Source organism: Stegastes partitus, unplaced genomic scaffold, assembly GCF_000690725.1.
Source record: "Stegastes partitus isolate 25-593 unplaced genomic scaffold, Stegastes_partitus-1.0.2 Scaffold577, whole genome shotgun sequence".
NCBI classification, from domain to species: Eukaryota; Metazoa; Chordata; class Actinopteri; family Pomacentridae; genus Stegastes; species Stegastes partitus.
Window position 1 is genome coordinate 107,066 of NW_007578308.1, and position 10,877 is coordinate 117,942.

At 46.0% G+C, this 10,877-nt stretch overlaps 2 protein-coding genes across 2 annotated transcripts in view; both read right to left on the bottom strand.

Annotated features, from left to right (window-relative positions):
- Positions 1 to 36: 36 nt before the first annotated feature.
- LOC103362485 (protein FAM26D-like) lies at positions 37 to 2,197 on the bottom strand. The gene is made up of 4 exons (XM_008288852.1): positions 1,683 to 2,197; positions 1,299 to 1,607; positions 867 to 897; positions 37 to 234 (listed from the first exon to the last, which is right to left on the bottom strand). The coding sequence occupies exons 1-4, from the start codon at positions 2,118 to 2,120 to the stop codon at positions 230 to 232; spliced, it is 783 nt and encodes a 260-aa protein (XP_008287074.1). The 5' UTR covers positions 2,121 to 2,197; the 3' UTR covers positions 37 to 229.
- Positions 2,198 to 5,511: 3,314 nt separating this feature from the next.
- The window catches only part of LOC103362486 (suppressor of tumorigenicity 14 protein homolog), a 26,280-nt gene continuing 20,914 nt past the window's right edge, over positions 5,512 to 10,877 (bottom strand). The window contains exons 16-19 of the mRNA XM_008288853.1: positions 10,611 to 10,794; positions 9,382 to 9,653; positions 8,452 to 8,588; positions 5,512 to 7,468 (exon numbers count right to left, since the gene is read on the bottom strand). Of these exons, the coding sequence (XP_008287075.1) occupies positions 7,307 to 7,468; positions 8,452 to 8,588; positions 9,382 to 9,653; positions 10,611 to 10,794 (755 nt within the window). The 3' untranslated portion in view covers positions 5,512 to 7,306. The remainder of the gene's footprint in view (positions 7,469 to 8,451; positions 8,589 to 9,381; positions 9,654 to 10,610; positions 10,795 to 10,877) is intronic.

The following is a 10,877-nucleotide window of genomic DNA, read 5'->3' on the forward strand; positions in this document are numbered from 1 at the left end:
TTTTGCGTCTCTTTGTGGTGGTTTTGCGTCTCTTTGTGGTGGTTTTGTTTAAATATTTTAAATCAGCTGTTAACGACAGTAAATCACAGAACAAGGTTTTCTTTTGTCTGAACAGTCACAGACTCACAGATTCAAGTTCGTGCTCGTTTCTTTCGGTATTTCTTTCGTTTTGTTGTTGTTATTTTATATCGTTGTTTCTTCTGCTGGTGGATCCGACGCCCAGACGTTCTCACTCTGTCAGAAGGAAACATGATTCATTATAAAAACAGAACCACATCCTGTCGCCTGCCCAGAGGTTTTGGTAAAGACAAAACAGCTCAACAATAAGAACCTGGTTAAAGTCGGAGCACCTCTGTCGTCATGGTTACAGCATTAAAAGCAGTGAGCTGCTATGTTAAAGAAACAGGAAGCTGGAAGCAGGAAGGAAACAGGAAACAAGCAGCAGCTTCCTGTGTCGCTGTGTTGACCCGTCCATCCAACCCAACCTCCTCCCTGCATGGATTTCACAGCTGTTACATTTCAGCCACCAGAGGGCGCCGACACCCCACATTCCCTCAAAACATCTGTAAAGACTTTTATTTTGACAAACCGATGTGACGTCATTCACAGATCAGCGTTAACCAGCTAGTTCAGTGTCTTCACCAGCTACTAAACAACCACTGAACCTTTAACAAGAATTCTGAGACAGAACGTCGGACTGAAGGTTCAGTTTATGAGCAGCTGGTTCCTGATCCAAAGGCTGAATGTTCTCCATGAAACCCTGGACTCTGTCCTGAACTGACCGACTGTAAAACTCCACAAGAGCAGCTTCACAACAAAGGATGAAAAAAAAAAAGGTCTAAATCAGGAGATAAAACAGTTCCTACCTGCCCTCGGTGTCAGTTCGATTTGTTCCTCCTGCAAACAGATCAGAGCCGTGATCAGAGCTTCATGTTCAGGCAGAAACGCTGCAGTTAAAACTCCTCCAACAGGTTTCAGGTTTTCAGGTTCTGTTCTGCTTCGGCACCAACTTTCACTAAATCAGAATTCACAGCAAACAGTCTGAAGTTCATTAAAGAATCTAAAAGGACGACGTAGATCCGCCGACCCAGAACCAATCAGAAGCAAGCTGCAGACATCCACAGCTACCTGTAGAAGTCAGCTACCTGTACAGGTCAGTTACCTGTAGAAGTCAGTTACCTGTAGAGGTCAGCTACCTGTAGAAGTCAGTTACCTGTAGAGGTCAGTTACCTGTAGAGGTCAGTTACCTGTAGAAGTCAGTTACCTGTAGAGGTCAGTTACCTGTAGAGGTCAGTTACCTGGCGTTCTGCTGCTCCGTTTCTGTCTTGTTGCTCGTCCAGGGCTTGTCCTCGTGGTGGTGGTTCGTTCATCAGGGTTTCAGTGACGTTACAAACTTCGTCCCACCGTCCGTTGTTTATCTTCCTGTTCACGTTGTCCTTCAGCGTCTGTTCTGCTGCTTCCTTTAGAACCTCCTGCAGTTTGTTTCCTTCTGCCTCCAGAATCAGCCTCTGATATAAAGTTTCTGGGTTGCAGCAGGTGGTAAACTTAAACATGGACATGAACGCTGCCACACAGACGATACCAAGCAGCAGGAAGGAACCCCAAACCTGAAGAGGAACACCAGATCGATGCTTATATGACTGTGTCTGGTTCAGATGTTCAGAGGAGGAATAAAAACTCACCCTGGACTTGTTCTTCAGGTCAACAATCTTCACTCGCTCCTCGGTGGTGAGCTTCTGCTGGTCCGTGCAGGGCAGGTGCTCCAGCAGGTCCGACAGGTCGTTCTTGCAGCAGACGTACCAGTCGCCATCGATGAGCACGAAGGCGATCCACAGCAGCCCGACCAGCAGAGCTCTGCACATGTGAATCACCAAGCTGAAAACCGGATAGGGTCTTATACAGATGTGTCTGCAGACGCTGTGAAACGGCCCATTGGTCCACAGCATCAACACAAATATGACGACAACAGGCAGAGCCAAGTAGCAGTTGCAACTATAGGTCTGAGCTTTGCAGGAGCAGGCGAAGTCTCGGTCCAGCAGGACGTTGTAGGTGAACATCATGGTGATGGCAGCGTAGACGCCCAACCGCTGATGAGCAAATTTAGTCACGACCTTCTCCATGTCTGGAGCTCGTCTGGCATCTGCAGCAGCTTGTATCCTCTGAGCGGCAGGAAGCCACCAGTTCCCCGTTTTACATACGATCTGCTGCAGCTGCAATAAAAAATATACTCGAAAATGAAAGTAAAGAGTCCAGAGTTTAAGACAGGATGTCGATTATGTCTTTCAGGATTTAAAACATGATTGTTGCAGATTGAGTTGGTTTTGTTTGTTTTTTGGGACCTAAAATTAAGTTTTATAAAAAATGTTGGCAGGATTTTGAGATTTTCATGTTTTCAGACGTGAACTTTTGTATTTTCACCCTCAAAAACAAAACCTCTGAATCCACTTTAATGTTCAGTATCTCCAGAAATAAAACTCCAGCAGCCATGAAATGTGGAGACTCAGACAGAACAGTTCCATCAGAACCACTGAATGGATCCAACAGAGCACAGGTTAGTGATTGGTTCTAGAAACTGGAATAAATAAGTGTAAAACCTCCAACCAGGCTGGTGCTGATCCACAAAGTTCCTGTCAGTGTCTGTCTATGGATGGATCCATGGTTCTACTAGAACCCAGTCTCTGGTCACATCTCACCACCTGTTGAGGCTCTAACATCAGTAGAACCTGATGTGGTGAAGTTGGACCAGACCAGGTTCTGGTTTTACATGTTCAAACTAAATGTGGATCATTGGTAGGAACCAGGAGCTTCAGTAGAAACCAACAGTTGGTGGAGTTTTGTGGGTTTTTCAGTTCGTTTCTCAACCACGAACACTTCGAATCGACCCAATAAACGAACCAAAGTCCCATCACAGACTTCTGATGAAGATCTCTCAAATTCAAGTCTTTTGACTCCCAATTAACTAAACAACAGCCAACAGGGTTTTAAATTCATATTGAGTAAAGAAAATAAGAAGAAAAAAAACAACTTCGTCTCCAAACGTCTTTACTGCAGAAACGCAGCAGAGAAAATCTAAACCAAGAGTTGTGTCTGTCGGGAACGTAGAATAAACCCAATAAACAGATGAAAGTCTGACAGCAGAAACAAGCCTGGAACCTGATACGATTCCCTTCATCCCTTCAGTCAGTCACAGCTCACGTGCAGCTTCATCATGCAGCAAAGTGTTCGGTCATGATTCGACCGGTTTCACTCGAGCTTTCTGTTTCTGCTGGATTTCTCCTTCCTCTTTCTTTCTTCTTCTTTTTTCCATAAATGTAAAACCACAGGCGGAAAATTCTCTAAAAAACACAGAGTTTCATCAGATTTAGGTTTCAAACAGCCACAAACTTCTGACATCCATCTGTGAAATCATTAATGCTGCTTTAAATCAGAAAACGTGTCAAAAGTGACCTAAAAGTACCTGCTGGAGACAAATCCTTCATGATCCGGTTTGAATTGTTCCAATAACGACTCGTACGTTTGTCGATCTGGCCGGATTCACATCTGTGGTGGTTTTTACTCCTGGTGGAAATGTTTTTGCTCATTCTGGAGGATCAAGTGAAATGTTCTGAGGTAACCACACGAGAAACGTGGCTCACTGAGCAGCTTCACACAAAAATAAACTGAACTTTGCTGGATTTACAACAAACTGCAGCTTTCTTTTCTTTCTTTTAAACTGATGAGTTGAATTTAGGGCAAACGGGTTCAAAGCAGAACTCGTCTCTGACTACATACTTTACACGTATTTTTTCAGAGTTAAGGTTCCATCAGTCACATCATCAGGGCAGAACTTTACCTCTTTATAATGAAGACAGCAGTGGATCCAGTACGGAGCCTTGAGGAACCCCACAACAAAGTGTGATGGTTACTGACTGTGCTCTGCTGCTGACACACTGAGGTTTAAACACAACACTTTTGCTTTTGCTCCCATTTTTCATGAGCTGAACTCAAAGACCTGAGATTTTTTCTACGTACACTAAAGGACTATTTCTCTCAGATATTGTTCATAAATTTGTCTAAATCTGTGTTCGTGAGCACTTCTCCTTTGCTGAGATAATCCATCCACCTCACAGGTGGCGTATCAAGATGCTGATGAGACAGCATGGTTACTGCTCAGGTGTGCCTCAGGCTGGAAACAGCAAAAGGCCACAATGTGAAGTTTAATCACAGCACGGTGCCACACATGTCGCAGGCTTTGAGGGAGCGTGTGATTGGCTGCTGCAGGAATGTCCACCAGAGCTGCTGACTGTGAATTGATTGTTCATGTCTCTACCATAAGCTGCCTCCAAAGGCGTCTCAGAGTTTGGGAGTAAAACCAACTGGCTTCACAACCGTAGACCAGGTGTAACCACACCAGCCCAGGACCTCCACATCCAGCATCTGCACCTCCAAGATCATCTGAGACCAGCCACCCGGACCGCTGCTGACCCAAGAATGTCTGTGCAAACTGTCAGAAACCATCTCAGGGAAGCTCATCTTTATGCTCGTGGTCCTCATCAGGGTCTCGACCTGAATGCAGTTCGTCATCGTGACCGACTAGAGTGGACGACAGCTCACATTCGATGGCGTCGTTTGGAGACGTGTTCACTGTACAGGGCAGCTGGCAGACGGCGTGCACGGCGTCGTGTGGGTGAGCGGTTTACTGATGTCAATGTTGTGAAAGCAGTGGTCCATGGTGGCGGTGGGGTTACGGTATGTTATGGACAACGAACACAGATGCATTTTATTGCCGGCAGTTTGAATGCACAGAGATGAGCCCGTTATTGTTATCGTCCACGACCATCACCTCATGTGGCAGCAGGATAATGCACAGCCCCAAGGATCTGGACAAGGAACATCCCAGCTCTTGCATGGCCAGCGTACTCACCGGACATGTCACCCATTCAGCATGTTTGCTCTGGATCGGCGACAGCGTGGTCCACTTCCTGCCGATATCCAGCAACTTGGCTCAGTGAAGAGGAGTGGACCAACATCCCAACAACCTGATCGGCTCTACGTGAAGGAGATGTGTTGCACTGAGGCAAGTGGTGGTCACATCAGGTACTGACTGGTTTCCGGACCCCCCCGGACCCCCCTGGACCTCCCCGGACCTCCCCTATACAGTAAAACTACAGCGGCCTTTTATTGGGGCCACCCTGAGGAACACCTGTGATGTAGATGGATTATCTCAGCAAAGGAGAAGTACTCACTGTCACAGATTTAGACAAATTTGTGAGAAATCGGCCTTTTGTGGACACAGAAACGGTTTCAGGTCTTTGAGTTCAGCTCATGAAAAATGGGAGCAAAAAAGTGTTGTGCTTGTATTTTTGTTCAGTGTGACGTAGCAGCAGACTGAAGCTGGGCCGCCGTCACGACGACACTCAGCTACAGAAACCTTACAGTCCTGTTAGCATGCCGCTAAATCTTTGCTCTTGCGTGTTCCCTTCAACATGTTAGCAGCTGTTCGTTGTGTAAACAACAACAATCAACTCTGTGTTAATGTTTGTGTTGTTTGTATTTTTAATTGAGTTGGTCCCAAAAAGAAAACATTCAACAGCAATAAAAACAGTAATTGGTACATTTGTGTGCTGTATCATAATTAGCCTTCATTTAAGTTATTGCCACTTTAGCGTTCGCCAGTTTCACCCAGAGAAAAAAATGAGTCCTTAAAAGCTTAAAATGACTTTAAATTAACCTCAGAAAAACTAAAGTAGAAGCTCTCAGGCCGACGACCCAGTTTAATCTGAACACATACTTCATTCTTCAACTGAGTGTCATCCTCTGATATCATTACATCTTTTAAATTATTCACGATCCTGCTGCGACCCACATTGAAGCTACAGCCGAGCACAGACAAAACCAGCAGTCACAGAAATGAGGAAACACTGGACATATAAATACAATCAGCAGAACATTCGTCACCACAAACATGCAACACATGAATAAAAAACAAGAACTGTAACAGAAACAGCTGCTTTAAGGTGAAGTTGCTCAAACAAAGAGAATAAGACGGAAATGAGCGGAAAAAACAAAAAGATCTGATTTGATTTCTACGACTGATCCATTTTACTAACTACTGATTATTGGCTATTCTAAACCAACATTTATCTGATTTACTATTTCGGTTAAAAAGATCTTTTAACAGTTTTGTTTCATTGATTTTGAAGAGAGGCGCCCTCTATCTGTTTTCTACTGTAAAGACACCATCTGAGAGCAGCCAGTAAACATTCAGGGGTTTTAAAATGTTGTTGTTCTATTTTCTGTTGAATATCAACAACATGGTAACAAAGCAGCAGGAACCCTCAGATTTAAAGAATCTCCTGAGGACCCAGCATGGTTCCCTGAGGAACTCCTCAATAAAGGTTTCATGGAACTTGACAGTGTTTTTGACACCTTCAAGGAGTTTAGACATTCATTTCTCCAGGTTACATTCCTGGATCCTGTTATTCACACATGGAGAACTGAGTTCGGTAGATTTGTTCATCATTTGGCTGAAAGTTCGTCCCTCGGTGTCGTCACAGCAACGCCACCTGTTTACAGTCTGCTAGCTAGTTTACTTTAAATACAAAAGATTTGTTTGTCGTCACCAACACAGTAATTCAATTTCATTTTTCAGAGTTTCTCATAATTTTGACAATAAAAAAATAAAATATCTTTAGTTTGGGAAACTTTGAGCAAAAACAAAACATTTTAAAGCATTTTTGGACAGTTTTTTTTTTTTTTCAAAGAGCCCATTTTATGAACATTTGGAAATTCTGAAAGTCGACTCTTAGAGCCTTTATTTAAAAACTGTTCATCTAAACGTGTTGAAAGAAATGATGTGATGAGAATCAACAGTGAAGCCCTGAAGTAAACCTTCACCAGCCGACTACAGTTATGGAGAAACTGAAGAATTCCCCTTTTAGCCCTGAGAATATTTTTAACACCAACATTTACACACTTTAAGGTGAAACTTCATCACACAACAGTTTACAATTAGTCATCCTGAAGATATCCCTGCTTCCAACACTATCACTGACACGCTTATCTAAAGATCACAACCTTGTTTTTCATCTTTTACTACTGACACCAAAAGATCAGATTCACTGTCAAAAAACCAAACCATGTGCAGTGTTTAATCCATACAGGTCCTGACTTAGTCACCATACTCTGATGAGAATGATGGTTTGTGTGTCTGTTAATGGAGTCGTTCCTTTAAACTGTTTTGTCAGGAACCAAAATGACTTGAAGTCAAACTGACCAGATGGTTCATCATGATGTCCATGAGGAACACCAGCAAACCTTCCAGCAGCTACACTCCGCTGTTGTCCTTGATCCAGCGCCGGTATTTGGTGACTCGGGTGTAGATGCCGGGTTTGTTCCTGAGCCCGCAGCCTTCGCCCCAGCTGACCACGCCGGCCAGGACGACCCGCCCACTGGCGCCGGTGACGGACAGCGGCCCGCCGGAGTCGCCCTGCAGAGCAGCAGAGTCAGAAAACAGCCATCAGCTTCATTTTCCATGTTTTTCTAATAAACACTAAATGTGTGGAACATGCTGAAGATGGAGGGACGGCTGTGGTCCAGGTGGTACAGCAGGTTGTCCTCTAAGGTTGGTGGTTTGATCTCCTCCACAGTCCAAGACACTGAACCTGACGTTGCTCCCAGCGGCAGCAGCAGCTGAACGTGTGAATGAGGAACAACATCTACCAGACGGTTCCTGATCAGAAAGTCGACTCTGCGTCTTTACTTTAAATCTGTTCATCTAACTGTATTGAAAAATCTAATTATCTGATGAGAATCAGCACCGTGCTGATGGACACATCTACAAACATCGTATCAGGAAAGGTTTCTCTCCAACCAGTGACAGGCCTCATGGGAAATGAAACGAGCACCACTTCTGAGCTGACAAGAACCAAGAACCATCACAGCCTGGTGACTGAAGACCGTTTCTTCTTCTTCTTCTTCTTCTTCCTGTTTTTTGTTTCTTCTTCTTTGAGGTTTTTTGAGGCAGTTGGCAAACGGACGGTTCTGTTTCTCTTCTACTCGGTTTATTGCAGCGCCACGTTCTGACGACACAACGCAGCCACGTTTATTCATCTGGATCAGAACCGACCTGAAACTGACTTCAGCTCAGCGTCTGTGGAGCTTTCTATGACACACTGAAGGAAGGACAGATGTTTTCCTCCCGTCTCCACCTCCAGACAGAACAATTCAAGAATTTGTCTACAATGAGTCAAAAAATGTACAAAATAAAAGAATATTTGTTTAAAAAATAAGAATCTAAAGACCAACATTAGTCCAAAACGATTCACAGGTTAGAGAAAGGAAGAACCAACGAAGAACTTGAACGGTTTAAAACCTGAAACATGTCCGGAGCTACTCAAAAACCCGACAGTGAAGGAAAGCAGGAACCAATCAGCAGCCCAGCAGCACCCTGACGGACCGGTATGGACCCACCTGGCAGGCGTCGGTTCCTCCCTTCAGGACTCCGGCACACATCATGTTGTCGGTCACTTCGTCGTTCATCAGATTCTTACAAACGGTGCCGTTGATGATCCGAACCGCAGCCTTCTGCAGGATGGTCGCCGGCACACCTGCAAGACGACACGTTTTAGATGCACAACAAAGCAGCCATGTGGGGTAGAAGAGCCCCATGACGGGGACTCTGGGCTTCAGGAACTAAACCCTCAACAGGTGGACAAGTGCACGCTTCATCTACTCTGCTCCAACGACTCTGGGCTTCTTCTGCACATCACACTGAGCTTCTCGGTTCCTAGTGGACAATGCTGAAGATTATGAAGACAAACACTATGAACTGGTCCCATCTGCTGCAGTCCTGGACCTGAACTTTCTGACTGTGTTGGTCCCTGACAGCATCACCGGTGAGCTGAGATGTTCACACGTTGACCCTCCAAAGCTCCACTTCTGGGCTCAGAAGCTACTTTCCTGCTAGAATCTCAGGTCGTCACTTCACTCCCTGCTCAGACGCTATCGTTGGGTTTGTTGACCTTCTCTATCATCTCGTTGGGTTTATCTGAACTTGTTGGGTGAACACGTTGACCTACTGGGAAGCCTGTGCTTGTTTAAAACGCATTGTTCAGACTTCTTGTTGGTTAAATGATCTACTTTGGCTGCCGTCCCTTTAAGCTGGTTTTTCTAAGCGGATGTAGAATGTAATTAGAAACAGTAAAAAAATAAAAGAACCACAAAGAGACGATAAAACGATGGAAACAAATCACAAAGACACAAAACAAGCACAGAGACAGACACGCTTTTCACAAATCCAGCTTCATTTTCCGACAGGTTGCTCTTCAACAGTCATGCTGCCTGTGTTCAGCTGGATTAGACGGTGATGTTCTTCCTCATCAGTGAGCAGCGCTTCCTCACCTCCCTCCCTGGTGACCCCCCAGCCGGTGATCCAGGCCTCCTGGCCTGCAGGGAACTCGTAGGAGGCGGCCGGCAGGCAGATGGGGAAGATGTTCTGGTTGAGGGTGACGTTGGCGTCCAGCTCCATCAGGGCGATGTCGTTGTCGAACGTGACAGAGTTGTAGCCGCGGTGGGCGATGATCCGCCTCACGTTCCTCCTCACCGTCCACTCGTTGGTCAGGCTCTGTACGTGCAGCCCCAGCAGCGCCTCCCACTGGTCGGCCTGAGAGTACCTGCAGCACGAGGTCAGAGGTGGAGACACAGGGAGGAACCATTTTACAAAACTTTGTGGTCAACAGGTCGACTGCAGGATGCATCCCAGAACCAGGAAGTGTCTCACGGCTGAAACCAACAAAGATCCCTGTAGGGAGGTCCAGATCAACTTGTTCTGCTCCCAACGTGATCCAAGTCATTAAATATTTAGATCCTGATGCCATCTTAAAGAGATCTGAGTGTTTTAGGACTGCATTTGTCAGACAGGTCCTGTTTTTTTTTAAATATATTTTTTTTGGCTTTTGCCTTTATTTAGTGCAGTAGAGGGAGACAGGAAAGGGGGGAGAAGAGTGGGGACAGACCTGCAGCAAAGGGTCGTGAGCGGGATTCGAACTCACGACCGCTGCATCGGGGAACTACAGCCCCTGTTCATGGGCCGCCCGCTCTACCAGGTGAGCTATAGGGGGGCCCCGACAGGTCCTGTTTACATCCCAGATCACGTCTTTGACTACAACACGACAAACATCTGTTTTCACTGGAACGGACCAGAACCGGACCTCTTTTGACAAACAGCCCGACTTGTTGGCAGCTTCACTCTTTCAGACAAAGCGGTGATGATGGTGTCTCCACCAACAGATCTCCACCACGACACCTCCTGAACAGCTCCAACCAGCTGCTCAGCTCCAGAGTTTCTGCTGTTTGCTCTCAGTGAAGATTAAATCTGATCATCAGCTGATTACTTTCACTTTGGAACCAGTGTTTATTCACTCACTGTCTGTGGTGTTGGTGTCTGTTAAGCAGCAAGAATCAGTGTTTTCTGTTTAACTATGAGCAGAATGTCGTTGTTCTGATGTCATGACTCAGCAGTATTTAACCTGACACATCACTTTTACAGCTGATCCTTGGTGCTGGTGAATGCATCGTGTAGCTGCAGTGGGGCTTTGCTGAACTGTAATGATTGTGAGTCCGGCTCCTACTTGTTCAGTTCGTTGTCCTGGACGCAGTGGGCGGCGGTCAGGACCCAGCGGTTGTTCAGAACCGACCCGCCGCACACGTGCCCCTTCCCCCGGATGTGGAGGCTGACCTGCCACGGCCACTCGCCCTCCCGAGACACCTGACCGCCCACGATGCGGGAGCTCCGGTAAGGCCTCATCCCACATCCTGAGGAGCAGAAAGAGAAAGCACAGGTCCTCAGAGACACTCACAGCAACAGCAGGCGTCATCAGCAGGGTCCAGCCAGCAGC